The 17,427-nt window shown below is 40.1% G+C and overlaps 1 protein-coding gene across 4 annotated transcripts in view; it reads right to left on the bottom strand.

The window, feature by feature from the left end:
- Positions 1–14,804, bottom strand: part of Ttc6 (tetratricopeptide repeat domain 6) — a 173,278-nt gene extending 158,474 nt beyond the window's left edge. For all 4 annotated transcript variants that reach the window (XR_011373031.1, XR_011373032.1, XM_070026900.1 and 1 more), the window contains exon 1: positions 14,728–14,804. Coding sequence is in view for 2 of the 4 variants with exons in the window: in XM_070026900.1 (XP_069883001.1) it covers positions 14,728–14,733 (6 nt within the window). In the remaining 2 variants the exon portion in view is untranslated. The remainder of the gene's footprint in view (positions 1–14,727) is intronic.
- Positions 14,805–17,427: the final 2,623 nt, after the last annotated feature.

The following is a 17,427-nucleotide window of genomic DNA, read 5'->3' as shown; positions in this document are numbered from 1 at the left end:
AGTTATTCCTCACCTAATCACAGAGCAGACACCCAGCAACTTCACTTCCCGGGCCTCACAGGACGTGGGAGGGAGAAGTAGTTGCTAAGGTAGCTGGCAGCAGGCAGAAGGGTCCCAGCAGAGACCTGGGTAGAAGCAGCTCACACGTTCCCATCGGAAAGCCTTCCAGGCCCTCCCTCCGAGGCTATTTACTCTTTACAAATAATATTACTAGTCTTATTTATCTAGTTTCTAAGCCTGCGGCAGAATAGAAATAAGATATTAGGAAGAGAGCTGTGGGAGAGGAGCTACTTAACACATAACTGAAAATCGGGCTGCAAAGCAGAGACAGCTGCAGCCTAACGGGAAGGAGGAAACAAAAATTCTGAAAAGAAAATGAAATAAAAACCCAAAGCACATCTGAACACAGAGTGTGGGAAACACACGTTGCTCACCCAAGAAGATGTTGGGGTTCTACAGAATTGTAGAAAGACATAAAGAACTCACATGGGTGAAATGGGACAAATGGGGGGGGGGACAATGGCAGAAGGTGACATGGACCAACCTGCATTGTACATGCTGAATTGAAAGCCCTTAGATAGATAGATAGATAGATAGATAGATAGATAGATAGATAGATAGATAGATAGATAGATAGATAGACAGACAGACAGATCTAACATTCAACCTGATAGTCTTTGTCTTCAAGGAAGATTTAGTTACACACAACACAGTAGGTAACATGCCCCAGGATACAATCATCCTTACAAAGGGGAAAGTGAGTGATGGATTTTTAAAATGTTTCTGGCCAAAAGAAGGCATATTTGTACTGCTAATTCAGGGTCTGGTTCTAAACTCCCACCTGCCATCCCTACTGACAAGTTTACTTCACATGTCCACAATCAATACCAAAATCTCGACCTACTAGTCATAAAACCTTATTACTTAGCTACACACACACACACACACACACACACACATGCACGCACACACGCACATACACACGCACACATACACAAAGCCAGGTAGCTGATTGCTCACACCATATCCTACCTCAGAAGGCTGAGATCTGAGGACTGAGATTTGAAACATGCAAGGACTGGAAAGATTATCTCCAATTAACCACCAAAGAACCAGGAGTAGAGCTGTGGCTCAAATGGTAGAACACTAGCCTTGAACAAAAAAAGCTAAGGCCCTGAGTTTAAAGCCCCAGTACTGGCACAAGACAACAATTAAAAAAAAAAAAAAAAGGCAGAGTCATCCTAACCTCTTTCTTTTACTCCTTTTTCTCTCCTCTCTCCCTTCCTCCCTCCTTCCCTTTCTCTCTCTCTCTCTCTCTGTCTCTCTCTCTCTCTCTCTCTCCACACACACACACACACACACACACACACACACACACACACACACACACACAACCTGTAAACAATCTTCAAAGTGTATACTGAGTCAGACTATCCTTCTCTGCTACCATTCCCTTCCAAGGTTGGCTCATGCCACCATCAGCTGCGTCAAATCAAAAGGCAATGACCCTCCTCCCTCTTTTCACCACCTCCTACCTATAATCCGCAAGCAGACTAAATTTTAAAACAAGGTCATGTCATTTCAATAGATAAAACACTCCAACATCCCTGTCACTAAGAATGCAACGCAAAATTCCAAATGTTGGTGGCAAGTCCTCCAATGGGGACTTGTGCTAAATGGGAATGGTGCTGATTCCTAGAAGTAATTTGGAAGCTGCAGAGATGGGAGAGAAGATGCTATTGGAATGTAGTAGTTAAGAAAGGGCCAGAATAGACATCTGGCAGATAACAGAACAATCCAGTAGAAAAAATAAATGCCTGTATCCTAGATAACATCCCAAAGGGATAACATCCCAAAGGGACAGGGTTTTAAAAAAAAAAAAAACTTTATAAATACATAAGGCCAGAATCTAATTGTTTTATATATTTAAATACAAAAGTTTTCCCTAATGGAAGCCACTTTGTATGACCCAAGAATGCAACTATAGTATCAATGATAGCGACTCTAGTACGCTGCAATTGAGAACCAAAACACACCTACCCAGCTCTGCACTGGTCTCACAGATATCATGATATGTTCTGAGCATATATGAAATATATTCTCTGGCTCTAATATAGAACCCAAAAATACATTTTACAAAATACATATATAAAATACAGAACCAGTGATAAGTTAAATGACATGAAACATGAGAAGGATGGATATTTTATTAATAAAGGGAAACTTCTTTGAAGTGAGTTATTTAATTTTGAGTGCCCTGTTGCCACTCGGTTCCAAATCTGTGCAGAAAGATCTGATTTCCATGTCCTACTCTTTGATATTTTTTTCCAGTCTATCTTGTAGTCTTTTTTGGCGGGGGAGGGCGGGCGGGTCAATCGTGGGGTGGGGCTTGAACTCTGGGCCTGGGCTCTGTCCCTGAGCTCTTCAGCTCAAGGCTAGCATTCTACAGCCACTTCCAGCAGTGCCACTTCCACAGTGCCACTTCTAGCTTTTTCTGTTTATGTGATGCTAAGGAATCACACCCACGGCCTCATACATGCAAGGCAAGTGCTCTACCACTGAGCCACCTACCCAGTTCCCTACCTTGTAGTCTTACCATTTACTGAAAGTAAAGGCTTTTGAAGTCTTTTCCAGTACTAGAGACTAACATGCTGAAATTTCAATTTCTGAGGCTGGTTTTGTTTTTTGATGCATGTCACTTAGTTACAATAGGAAGTTTAAAACTCTTTAATTGGTCTTACCATTCCTACCCCACTTAAGGTTATCACCCACTTTCTCTTACTAAATACCCCTAAATATCATCTGTTATTGCTCCTAACATGTATTCTACTTCCAACTCTACAGTTTTTCATTTCCTGGTCCTTCGCATACTTTATGGCTTCATACTATCCTGCTCAAAATATACCCATTGTCCATAGATGAAAACAGCTGACAATTTTGTTAAATGACTCTCATATTTTTTCTCTAGGTTACAAACATGACATTAAGTAAAAACTACAAACTATTTCAGGGCTTTAACAGGAGAACATATGTCCAATAAGAAGGAAATAGTCAGTCTGATAGTATGGACTGATGGGATGGATAGGTGGACTGGCTCTTAGCTTCCTCTATGACATTGTCTCCTCCCATTTTCCCCATTCATAGCCCTGCATTTGCAATCCCCTAAACACCACAGGAGCAGCTCTTCCTTGCACCTTGAACTGTCTATCAACTACCTGGCATGACCCTCCCCATACATAATTACATAGTTTACTCCCTTATTCCCTTTAGACTTATGCTCAAATGTCACCGTCTCTTCTGATGCTTCTGCTCATCTTATTTAAATGTCTCTCCATCATCTTAATCATTCTTTCTTATGTTTCTTCCTAATAGTTAAAATATTACTGACTTATTTATTTATTCTCTATCTCCTCCCTCAGGATTATAAACCCACTTCCATTGCCCAGGGTCTGGCAAACACTAGCCCCTATAGATACCCAATAACATTGACTGAAAAGTCAAATGTCACATATCATTCACTCATGAAGAATATAACTCAAAAAGTATAAGATGGGTTCTGTTTTGGGTAGCAGAAGACAAAAGATTTGGGGGGGGGAGGTTGGCTGTGGTTGAAGTATGTTATACACATGTATGAAATAGAACAATGGAATCTGATAAAAATTGTCACAAAAAGGGGATAGGGCAAATGGGAAGGTCATAGATACAATGAGTTTGATTGGTTGGACACATTGCATGCATGTACAGAAACATGTCCCACTAATATATGCTAATGTAAATGAGGGGAAATTTTGAATGGATGAGAAAATGCCTTAAAAACTAAAGAATATATTGGGTTAACCAGGTAAGTTCTTGGTCTCTCATATAATAGCATGTCCAGTCTATAGACATGTAATTAAATATTGAAGATAATTGAACTTTTACCAGATGTTCCACTTGAAAAGCTTCCACAACTGAATACTGGAAAGCCATTATTCTTACAAATTAGCAAAGCTTCAAAGGCACAATAGTACACAAAGCTGACAGATTTACAGAAACAGACTCTAACCACTACTGGTGGCAATGTAGTTCATTCAGTTTCACTGGGATACAGTGTATAATCTGCACAAGGATCCTTTTTTTAATACAGTACATTTAATATGCATTATCTTATTTATCTTATTTAAGATTCTTAAACAGTATTGTGTTTAACTATCACTATCTATATTGCACAGATGAGAAAACTGGGGCAACAATAATTTAAAGAATAAGTTGCAATTCAAAGATCCCCCAAATTAGGTCATCTAAGTCTAAATCTAGGCTTTCTCGTCGTTTTCCATTGTCTGCTAATTCCCTTGTTATGAGGACAAACTTACCTCCTTAAAGCCAAAAAGTGTGTTATATACAAATCTTTTGAGTCTTGGTGTCTAGTATGGTGCTAAACCTTATAAGTGCACAATAAATCTTTGTGGAAGAGAAAGTAATTCTTTGAGCTACAAGATTCTCTATGAAATGTTTTACATCACCAACAGAAACCGTGTCACAAATTTCCCCAATTTGTCTTCTACCATCTGTCTTTCATGTAGTAAGATGGCTTCCCAGAACAATGGCTTTATTTTTCATCCTCCTTTGTACCTAGATGTGATCATTTAGCTAAATTTAGCTAACTGAATATAAGCCAAAGTTACAGGCAATCTCAGGCATGTCCTTCTCTTGCTTAACACCTTCCTGCTAGTTAGATAGCTGGTGCAGATGTTATCACCCTGAGGTGACCTTGAGAATGAGGACAACACTCTGTAAGACAATCAGTTGACAAGAGTCTAGATTCCTGATGTTGTTGAACCTATCTATCCATTAATTTCTAACATGGTTACAAGGAAGATGCCACTACCACTTTGAGTTCTCTGATTTGGGGGATCCATAAACTAATCAGAACTAGTTATAGTAGGACTGCCACCTACTTCTTCTTTTCTTGTAACTTGTATTTGGTTAAACAGAATTGACTTTGTTCTTGTGACAGTCTATATGAATTATGCATTCTATTTAGCATTTTCATAGGTTCCATTGTAAATGGATATTTAATAAGCCTCTTCTCTTAACCCCAAAGAGCAACAGAATAGTCTTGCATAAAAAGCCATTATTCAGTAAACTGTTTAATAATCACTTTCCAGAGTAATAATTGATTGTCAAAGACTGTACAATGAGGCCAGGTCTCAACAGCATAATGAAAGTAGAAAAATGAAAAGTGCCTCAGCTGTCTCAGTATTTCATTTCTTCATAACCCTGTTTCTAATGATTAAGAGATGAAGAGCTTGAAACTTGAGATGTTCTTGAGAGGAAATCTGGCTGAAATGATGAGATCTGGCTCTATTATAATCTGCTTCTGTGTGCCTAATAAATTTATAGTAAGCCAAGAAAAGGACAGGAATTTTATAGATTGCATTATTTGTGAGACTGAAGAAAAGATAGTCTACCTCTTAAAAAGGTAGGAAATGGGTGGATCTTGCTTGTCAATATAGAATAAGTCTGATGACCACTACAATTTATAGTCGGCCATGTGACCAGGACAATCCCATAGTCTTGACTGTAATAATATCCTGGGCATCAGTTCTTCCTATTGGCTGTTGAAATTTCTGGGAAGGCCAATTTATGCATCACATTCTCTGGCTAAGAATATTCAACAAAGCCATAACTTATTACAGATAAAAAGATTTCAAGTATATTAAGGTAGATTTTCTTACCCTAAACGATTAACCCACACTTATTAAATGAAGAAATACCCACTTTGCAGGTGGGTATTTACTTTGAGAGTAGTTCAAAGATGTCTCTAAGTAAATAAATAAATAAATAACAAAGCTTCTGAGATGAAGAAAAAGTATGTCAGTCTGTTAGACTGCTTTTGTTTGACATGAGAGATAGAAAGGAGATTTCATTTTGTTACTCATATTAACATTGGCAGAATCAGTAGGTTTTTTTTTTATTGTATGTAATGTTTGGGCACCACTGTCATTTGTCCCACTGTTATCAAACAGAATGGACCTTACCTAAGTCCCATCCCATAACCACCATCTCTACCAACACTAAAAGGCTAAGAACCAATCCTGGGTTTTTGATGACTTTCTCCAGGACCAGGTATGCTGGGTTCAGAAGCTACCAGCAAAAGGCTGGGCAATCTAACACACAAGAGTGCAATTGTCTTCTAACTGTGCAGACCTGAGAGTGGAAGTGTCATGGTAAGAAATAATTCACAATTCTTTGGGATTGAGTCTTAAAAATTGTAATAAAAGGGGGAGGGGGAGATGGAAAGACCATCAGCATGAAATAATACAATTGAAATAACATAAGTTGAAAGCAATTCTAAACTATTAGAATACCTATATATCGTCTCAGCCCTATTAATTAGCTATACAGTCTTGCAAAAGTCACTTTCCCTCATTGGGTCTCAGTTTTTTGGGTTTTTTTTTATTTATTTGTTTGTTTGCTTGCTTTTGTCAGTCGTGGGGCCTAAACTCTGGGCCTGGGCACTGTCCCTCTTCAGCTCAAGGCTAGCACTTTACCACTTGAGCCATAGCACCACTTCTGGCTTTTTGTGCTTAATGTGGCGCTGAGAAATCAAACCCAGGGCCTTATGCATGCAAGGCAAGCACTCTACCACTGAGCCACCTTCCCAGCTCCAAGGTTTCAGTTTTATTGAGTCTTAGAACTCAACACATTACTGTAGGGGAAAGAAGGATAAGGAAACAATATGAGGAAATTAATCATGAAGGCCCTGAATGTTCTTTTCTCTATGAGAACGCAGTGTAAAATACAACAGAGAAAATGCATTAAATGAGAACATATTATTTTAGCATCAATGCAATAAACTAAGAAGTTAGCCTTCTTTTCCTATAATGATCATAAAAACTCATACAGAAAATGAATATGACTAATTGTGTCAAGCCATCTCCCCCCAGTGTGGTGAGACTTTGCAATAAACTAAAGAAAATCAAGTCCTACTTGTTACCCCTTCCCTCATTCTTCTCCTATTTTCCCTCCCCACTTTATGTCCCCCCAAGTTGTACAGATCATTTCCAACATATTGTTGCATTGGTTTCGTCCTTATCCTTTTTCTCACCATTCTGTTATCCCTCTTCCCTCCCCTGATTCAGATAAACATATAAATACCAGGGTACCAAAATAAAATACAGTGACAACAAAGAGTATATCATAGGGGGAAGAACATACAAAAGAAATAAGAATTCACATCGTGCATTGAAAACAACAACAAAGAAAAATCTTTGGGTCCATATCTTGGAGTTCTTTTTTTTTTTTTTTTTTTTTTTTTTTTTGTCGGTCGTGGGGCTTGAACTCTGGGCCTGGGCACTGTCCCTCAGCTCTTCAGCTCAAGGTGAGCGCTCTACCACTTGAGCTACAGCGCCACTTCCGGTTTTCTGGTGGTTTATTGGAGATAGGAGTCTCACGGTTTTTCCTGCCCGGGCTGGCTTTGAACCGCGATCCTCAGATCTCAGCCTCCTGAGTAGCTAGGATTACAGGCGTGAGCCACCAGCGCCCGGCTTGGAGTTCATTTTGATTGGCATCATTTTATATGATCCTATGTGGGAGAGGTTGGGGAGGTGGAGAAGGGAAGGGATAGCAAGGAAAAAAAGGAGAGGGGTAACAATGTTCAACAAGAAATGTACTCATTGCCTTACTCATGGGTAACAATGTTCAACAAGAAATGTACTCATTGCCTTACTCATGTAACTGTAACCCCTCTGTACAACATCTTTACAATAAAATGAAATTAAGAAAAGAAATATATGATTATATGTACATAACTATTGAGCTATTCTGCTCTTCTGCTAAGATTATCCTAAATGTATACTAATTCGTGCAAATAAGGGAAACCATGAGACCTATGTTTCTTTGGGTCTGGTTTACTTCACTTAATATGAATTTTTCCAAGTCTTTCCATTTCCTTAAAAATGCGGAGGTATCAGTTTGACAAAAAATGTACTTATTACCTTACTTATGTAACTGTAACTCCTCTTTACATCACCTTGACAATTTAAAATTTTTTTAAAGGAAATGGAAATTATTTTAATTTAAAAATAAAGGTAATGAAAGAAACAAAGCCCTATTATACACACACACACACACACACACACACACACACACAAAGAAAATCAAGTCTTTATAAAAGAACACTACAAATGAAACACACATCCAACAAAACTAGAAAATGTGCTGTTCAGTCTATTTGACTGTTTTTATTTGGGATAAGAGATGCTTAAACATGATTGTGGTTGGCTAGTTCTCAAGATTTTGATTTTACTGTCAAAACTGTTTATCTACCCATCCTTAAAACCCACATGTTTACCTATTCTGCTTTAAAACAAATACTGTAAAGAATATAGCTACCTAGCTTCAGGCTGTTACAGCTACAGATTGGCTGACTTCAAGCGCAACCAAATACCTTACTTTTCAGTAATAAAAAATAAACAGCTTCCCATGTACAGTAAATACAATGTGTAGCCTTACTGGGATAGTTAACTAACTCAAACTGCAGTCAAGGTAGCCATGTTATTCAAAATCCTGATGTCAATTTTATACATTCAACAACTGTTTTAAAATGGTAAGCTCTTTAGTTTCATTCAGAATAAATAAAAAGCATGACTCAAGGATATCCCAAAAAGTCTCTTCATAGTACTTTCATGCTCTACAATGTTAAATCAGTGCTGGATTTTAACTCTTCAGCTTACCAGTTAGTGTCTGCCTCACCTCCCAGTCAAGGAGATTCTAAAGTCTTGGATCCGTCCTTAATATTTAAAGACATTAAAAAAGTCTACATTACAAATAAATAAATGATGAAATAAAGTTGTGTACTAAATAAACAATCTATTGGGGAAGAAGGAGATGTTTTTATCCTAATAGCCACCATCAAGGGATTATTTTTAACAATATTTTGAAATTAATTGTTCTCAGTGTAAATTATATGTAATTACCTTACCAAAGACTACTGGTGTATAGTCAACTCTAATCAAAATGATACATACGCCAGGCACTGGTGGCTAACACTTGTAGTTCTACCTACTCAGGAAGCTGAGACCAGACCAGGTAGGAAAGTCTGTGAGACTCTATCTCCAAATTAACCACCAGCAAACTGGAAGTGGAGCTGTGGCTCAAAGTGGTAGAATACTAGCCTTGAGCAAAACATTTCAGGGGCAGAGATCAGGTCCTGAGTTCAAGCCCCACCTCACCCCCACAAAAAAAGACACATAAGAATGTCATCATGGGTTCTACCATCTAACCCCAGTTAGAACGCCCATTATAAAAAAAATAATAAAATCACAACAGACAGATGCTGGTGGCCAAAAGGAATGCTACTACACTGTTGGCGGAAGTTTAAATTTGTTCAACCACTCTGGAAAGCAATATGGAGGTTCCTTAAAAGACTAAACATACAACTCCCCTATGATCCAGCAATCCCACTTCTGGGCATTTACCCACATGACCAGAAACAAGGTCATACTAAAGCCACTAGCACAACTATGTCCAGGGCAGCATTATTTACGATAGATAAGATATGGAACCAACCGAGCTTCCCTCAGTAGATGAATGAATCAAGAAGATGTGGAATGAGCTAGGAAGGTGGCTCAGTGGTAGAGCGCGTGCCTTGCATGCATGAGACCCTGGGTTCGATTCCTCAGCACCACATAAGCAGAAAAAAAAAGGCCGGAAGTGGTGCTGTGGCTCAAGTGGTAGAGCACTCGCCTTGAGCTGAAGAGCTGAGGGACAATGCCCAGGCCCAGAGTTCAGGCCCCATGACCGGACAAAAAAAGAAGAAGAAGATGTGGAATATATACACAATGGAGTTCTATGCTTCCATCAGAAAGAATGACATTTCCCCATTCATACAGAAATGCAAAGACCTGGAAAAATTCTATTAAACAAAGTAAGCCAGACCCAAAGAAAATACCTCATTTGTAATAACTAGAATATGTCTATGACATTCTTAACAGGGGATCTCAATAGCCCAATTGTTAAGCGCATAGGACCATAAGTCTATCAACATGAACAGAATTGGAAACAAGAGGTTCTTATTATGTCCTATATGCAGTTATTACTTTTTTTCTTTCTGTTTTAGTCTTCTGTACCCTTTGTCTTCTATGTAAGTTTATTCAATCTGTGGAAAGGTAATCACAGAAACAGCAGGACAAAGGATGAACTAATACAAAAGGGATACTCACTGACACTATGTTGGAAATGAACTATACATCTTGGGGGAGAGGGGAGTAAAGAGGGATAAGTTGGAGAAAATGAGGGAGGGGGTAACAGTGTTTAAAAAGAAATGTACTCATTACCTTACTTATGTAACTGCAACCCCCCTGTTCATCATGTATAGAAAAAAGAATCTTCTCATTATCATGATATTGAGCAAAATAAAACAAGTTCAAAGAGCTAAATATCAAGTCTTCTCTCATATTCAGAATCCAGACTTTAAAAAATTAATAACAATAATAATAATAATGATAGACACTACCATAAAAGGCTCTCAGGAGGAATCAGCAGGAGTTGAGAAAGGGAAAAAGATTACTGATGATGATCAAAAATATTACTTATACATATACGTTAAGTACTGTGTGAAGGAAAGAGGAAACACAGAAGTTAGAACTAAATTGTCATACTTTTAGTATCAACCATCAAAATTAACCTACAAAACTCAAGAAAAAGGAAGTATTTATGTAGCTATCATTTTATTGTATTCATCCCTCCTTCCCCAGGCTCCAAGAATCGTTTTTTCCAATAATTTCCTTTTCCTTTAGAACATTTCTTTAGCCTCCATTTTAGGGTAAGGCAACACTCACCAAATTCTCTTACTTTTTCATCTAAGAATGTCTTCCTTTCCCCTTTATTTGCTAGTAATAGACTTCTGAGTAGATAATTCTTCCGAAGCTTGAGAAAAATGTGTCAATTACTTCTGACTTACATGGTTTCTGGTGAGAAACCTATTTTGCACTCAGTTTTTCCCCTTATAAGCAATATGCTGTTTCTTTCTCACTGCTCTAAGTATTTCTTTCTTTGATATTTTTGTTTTGAGATATATTACTGATAGATATTTTGGCATGGAATTCTTTGGTTGAAGATTCTCTCAGCTTCTTTTTTTTTTTGGGGGGGGGGTCCAGTCGTGGGGCCTGAACTCTGGGCCTGGGCACTGTCCCTCAGCTCTTCAGCTCAAGGCTAGCGCTCTACCACTTGAGCCACAGCACCACTTCCGGCTTTTTTTCTTTTTGCTTATGTGGTGCTGAGGAATCGAACCCAGGGCCTCAGGCATGCAAGGCAAGAGCTCTATCACTGAGCCACCTTCCCAGCCCCATCTCTCAGCTTCTTAAATCTGTATCTCACCAAATTAGGGAAATTTCAGCCAATGCCAATATTTCTTTACGATTTTTTTGTTTTTGTTTTGTTTTTTGGTGCTGCCTTCTTTTTCCTCTCCTTCCAGGATTGTGACGAAAAGAAGGTCCCATCTTTTTGTTATCATTCCACAGATGTCACTTTTTTCCATCATAATGTTTCTCCAGCTCTATCTTCATTCATTGATTCTGTCCTCTAGCCCCTTCTCCATTCAGCGACTGAATTTATCCAATGAATTCATTGTTACTTCAATTATTATTTCAACTTCAGTATTGTCCTTTGTTGAGACTTTCTGCATCTTTACTAAGACATTCGACTTTTTCTTTTCATTTGTTCCAAGTATGTTCATAATTACCAACACATTTTCAAGGCTGCTTTACAATCTTTGACAGAGTACTCTAATATCTCTGTTATCTTAATGTTGGCATCCATTGTTTATCTTTCAAACTGAGGTACTGTTGATTCCTGGCATAAGTGATTTTCTACTGAAACTGGGCATTATAAATGTCTAGAACTTATTTAAACTCTGTTTAAGCTGGTTTTCTCTGACACCGCAATAAACAGGATCCTTGTTTAGGAGGGCAGACACTGCCTCATTACTTCTGGGTAAAAATTCAGGTTCCTGGTCAGCCTCCATGGATGTGCAGATGTGGCCTTTTTGTTACTGTTGGGTGAGGGAGAAGTTCTGGCTTCTCACTAGGTTTCTGCTGACTCCATCTTGGTTGGAAAGAATGTAGTATCTCACTGCTGTTCCCCTTACAGTCTCCAGTGTTCCCACAGGGAGTAATGAATGGATGATCTCTTTACTGCTGGGCAAGTTTAGAAATCTAAGCTCTCACTGTTACTACCCCTTCTTAAAATGGTAACTAAAATACCAACAACAACAAAAAAAAGATACAAAAGAGAAACAGAGAAATAAATATGGTGGGGGGGGGGAGAATTCGCTGTTCCAAATATCATCATTTATTTGATATTCCACCTTCGCCTATTCCTAATCCCATTTCACCCCTTCAAAACGTCTTCTTTCTAATGCATCGTGCTCTGAAATAGAACGTTCCTCAACTATCTAGGGCTTCCTAAACTGGTTTCTCTTACCAGTCTCTTTTCATGACTACGCCATTAGATATGGGCACTGAAGATTTTCTTCTGTTTACTAGGACCTTCATGGGCACATGCCCCCTAATTCTTCTTTTGGGTAGCTTGGGGGGAAGAAACCTTAACTGAAAATTTGCAATGGCCTCTGATCTTTCAGTAAGTGAAAGTATGGACCTTAATTCAGGGTAAGACAACACTGGAGACTCTAGCTCATATGCATTCTGTTTCCCTTCACGATCACATTCCTAAAGTCACTGCCCAAAGGGTTCTGGGGCAGAAATACTTTTAAAGATACACATTTGTGCAGCAGTAGTCTACGTACTAGCCAGATATTAGGATCTGCAGGGAAAAACAGTAATAATCTAGAATCTTCTTCCCTTTGTCCTTTTCAAAAAAAAAGAGGACTCTCACTATGCCCCAGTATAGGGCTCAAGTTCCATCATTACTATTTTTGCTTTGAATGTCCCCACCAGAGCAAACCTTATATCACAAACAATAAGAAAAACTTTCTTCTTATTTATCTATTTATTTGTTTGTTTATTTTTGGTCCCAGTACAGGGGCTTGAACTTCTGGCCCGGGTGTTATCCCTTAGTTTTTTTACTCAAGGCTAGTGCTCTATCACTTGAGCCACAGCCCCACTTCTGGCTTTTGGGGGGAGTAATGGGAGATAAGAGTCTCATAGATTTGCCTGGGATCTCCTGAGTAGCTAGGATAACAGGCGTGGATAACATCCCTGAGCCACAGACACCAGGCCCAGACAGAATAAACTTAAATGTAACCCTATCTCACTTTGCTTCCTATGAAAAACATATCATAGTAAACAAATAAGCATGATTCCAACCTAGTCTCTGAATGAGCCTGCCTGGGATGGAATCCCAGCTCTGCCATGAATTCATTGTGGGACACATTGTTAGTTCTTTTCCTCACTAAAGCAGTAAACGGGACTTTTGCTATCTACTTGATGTAGCTGTTGGGACACAATTCACATAGAGTATCTCCCTCTGTGCTTGGCACACAAAAAACACATTCATGTGTATTTGTAAATGACACTGGTTAAGTGCCCAGAAAATATTTTTTTCTTTTTTTTTTAATCTTTTGTGGTACTAGGATTCAAATTCAGAGTCTCAAGTTCACTTGACTTTCTTGATGTGCTGGGGTTTTGCTAGTTAATTGGAGATGGAGTTTCCTCAACATTTCTGCTCAGACTGGCTTTGAATCATGGTCCTCCAGAACTCAGGCTTCCTAGTCACTAGGAATTACTAGAATTATAGATATGAACCACTAGAGTCCAGCCAAATGTTTTTTTTTCCATTTGTTTGTTTGTTTTTGGGTCCGGTCGTGGGGCTTGAACTCTGGGCCTGGGCGCTGTCCCTCAGCTCTTCAGCTCAAGGCTAGTGCTCTACCACTTGAGCCACCGCACCACTTCCGGCTTTTTTCTTTTTGCTTATGTGTTGCTGAGGAATCGAACCCAGGGCCTCATGCATGCAAGACAAGCGCTCTACCACTGAGCCACCTTCCCAGCCAGCCAAATGTTTTAAGAGAACAGTTTTCACTAGAAATATTGTGTTATATAGTTCTTATAAATTAATCTTAAGAGGGAAAATTGATAGTAGAGGTGACATTGACCAAGTTACATTGCACTAATAAACTGAAGCGCTGAACTGAAACTCCTTTGTACAATTAAAGAAAAACATAATTTAATATTTTTAAATTTAAATTTGAAAAAAAGAAAATTAAAACCCAGCTTTTCTGAATACAATTTAAAGAAATGATTCTTTAAGCAGTAATTAACAGTTTAATCATGATCTTCTTAAGATATAAATTCATATCACTGTAATTCACCACTTGTAAAGCTAACCTAACCAAAAATGATTGGGGTTTTTGTTTTTCATTCAAAGTAGTGCCTACACTGTTAATTCACCATTAATTGGTCTTTAAGAAAGAAAACTAGTAGTGTTATGCTTATGAGTGCAATCTTCCTCTACTGGTGATTTGAAACACTTTTCAGGATATAACCTCTCGATTTCTTTCGCTTTGCAAAGAAGAGACACGCTCTCCCTAAGGAAAATTCGAACTCAAACTTCCAGTAAGTTACAGAGTGTTGTGTATGACATCGTGTCACGGACATATTTTTAGGCACAATAGAATGTGTATACAGAAACTGAACCGTCTATGTGTGCGTATAATGTGACCTTCTTAAAGGTAACCTTTACGTGCCATTGACCCAGGGCGGTCCAACACCGCGGCTCTGGTCCACTTACTTCCATTTTGATGTCGTAGTTCTGGCCCAGGACGCTCTGAATGAGCTCTTTGATGGTCTGGTCGAAGGCCAACTGGCTCTCGGACTGCAGCGAGCTGATGATCTCCTCGATGGACGTGGGGATGACTCGATGTGGCTGCCAGGACGGGTGCGAGGACAAGCGCAGGGACGGGCGCTGTGACTGGCGCGTCGACGAGCGCCGCAACGTTCGCAAGGACGGGCGCGGGGACCAGGGCAAGGGCGAGCGCAAGGACGAGCGCAAGGACGAGCGCAAGGACGAGCTCCGGGACGTGCGCCGGGCCTCCTGCGCCTCGCCCAGGGTGCCACTGTCCAGGCGCCCCGTCCTGGAGACGGAATCTAGCGAGCTGCTCTCCGAGCGCTGGCGCGTGAAGCGAGTGAGAATCCTCACGGTTCGCCGCTGCTTGGAGGAGTCCTCCTCCTCTCCGAGGCTGCTGATGTAGGCCCCCTGGTCCATGGACCGCCGCTCCTCCAAGAGCTGGTCTGCGTCCAAGCCCGATTCTTGAGTGGAGGGTCGCCTGGACTCCCCCCAGAGTGTCCCTGGCTTTCCCGGGGGCGGCAGTAGGATCGCGGGTTTGGTCGTGCCCACCTGCGGGGCGATGATCGGTGGCCTCTTCAGTGGTTTGTGCCGCAGGAAGGCGGAGCTCCGCATATAAAATTGGTGGGGCTGAAACTGCTGGGCCTTCTTGGGGGGGAGTGCCTCGCCCAGGCCCGGGGGCCGAGGCAGGACCCGGGATGTCTCCAGCCAGGGGCCCCCAAGGCCTTTACCTGAAAGGGACTTTTTGGATGGTCCAGGTCCTCGCAAACAAACTCGTCGTCGCTTCTCCGGGCTTTGGGCAGGGGCGGGGACCGGAGCAGAGCTGTCCTCACCTAAGGCTGGCCTGGCCAACAGCTTCTGCTTCAATATTTGAAAATCCTTCTTGGTCTTCTGTTGAATCTTATCGAGCTCTTTAAATAGGTATGATTCTTCTCTGGCTTTCAGTCCGAAGTGCTTCGGGATCAAGGACATCTTGACAAATTTGGCCTGCAAAATAACCCCGAAAAGTTAGAGAGATATATATGTATGTGTGTACACATTTATGTACATATATGTGTGTATGTATGTATATACGTATCGAGGGGGAGGCAACACAAAACTTTTGTTAATAAAATTCTAGCTCTGCAAAACTTGTCCTAGTAGAACCTTGTTGTGCTTAAATAATTTTAGATCCATTCACTAGACTTTCTACATGAACCACAACAACGCCTTAAAGCAGTCATTTTGGGAATTTCCTAAAGTCCTGTTGGGTTTATTTTACTATTTCCTTAGACTATAACTCTATAGCCACTCCCACACAAGGAAAAAATCTACCAGGCACAGGCACAGAAAACCCAAGGTAGCCCTGTTCACAGGGCATGGTTTTCTACTGTTCAGAGTTTTTCAAAAGGGCTAAATTGGGGGGGAGGGGCAGGAGAGCGACTCAGAAGCCTGTAATCCTAGTTACTCAAGAGTCTGAGATATGAGAATCGCTGTTTGAAGCCAGCTGTGGCCAAAAAAAATTAAAAGTCCACAAGACTCTTACCTCCAATTAAGCACCAAAAGAGCTGGAAGTGGCTCAAGTGGTAGAGCATTAGCCTTGAACACAAAAGCTTAGGAACAAGGCCCAGACCCTGAGTTCAAGCCCTAGGACTGACAAAAATAAAAATTAATCCACAGATTACTGGTGTAGATTCGGAGGTATTCACATAGGAAGGGAGATTTGCAGTTTCTCTGGAGGATGGAAAGAAAGGCTGTGGCAAGTCCCTGCTGGTGACTCCACAGTGGTTGTCCCTTCCTTTTCCCACTGCCCTCAAAGTGTCTCCTAAACTACTGCAGAAGGCAAAGCCAGAGGGAAGAAGTCAGCCTGAAGGTGGGCTGTAGCCAGGTTACAAGGCCAGAAATGCCAAGAGTTTGTTCTTTTCCTAAAGTGAGCTACTGAAAATCCCTGAACACTTTTAACACAAAAGTGATTTGATAGGACTCAGTGTCTGGAAGCTATTAATATTTAATAAAAAAGAAAAGGAATGGAAGCAGAAATGCCAATAAAAGGCTCTGTAACTTGTATCTGGTCTTGGTAATGGAACAGAGTGAGAATAGATACATAAAAGGTAAAAATGGACAGGTTCACCAGACCAATTGTTTAGAATGAATAGGGATAATTAGAGCTCTTTAATAAGATTGGGACTTTGGCTGAGCATGGAGCTCAGAGGCAGAGCAATTGCCTAGCATATGCAATATACTCTGGGTTTGATTTTCAGAGTTGATAAAAATGAAATAAGTAGCACCAGTGGCTCACACCTGTAATCCTAGTTACTCAGGAGGCTGAGATCCTAGGATCATGGCTCAAAGTCAAACAGGCTGAAAAGTCCCTGTGAGACTCTTATCTCCAATTAACCACCAGAAAGAGCTCAGGGATAGTGCCCAGGTCCTGAGTTCAAACCCCACAACTGACCCAAAAAAATAGATATTAAATAAATGAGGGCTTTGAGCTACCTTGATGGTATGTTTGTTATAACCAAATGCATAGTAAAATTTGTCACTCACTGACCTGTAAACTTCAAAATGGTTACAGAGGTAAATTTTGTTTCTCATTTAACATAATTTTTAAAACATATGAATTTTTGTTATTTAGTACAGACTGCTATCTACAATCTACAATTTTAG

This window comes from Dipodomys merriami, unplaced genomic scaffold (genome assembly GCF_024711535.1).
Source record: "Dipodomys merriami isolate MVZ:Mamm:240054 unplaced genomic scaffold, mDipMer1.0.p SCAF_1, whole genome shotgun sequence".
NCBI classification, from domain to species: domain Eukaryota; kingdom Metazoa; phylum Chordata; class Mammalia; order Rodentia; family Heteromyidae; genus Dipodomys; species Dipodomys merriami.
Note: the sequence above shows the minus strand (reverse complement) of the source record. Positions and strands in the feature narration are given on the sequence as shown.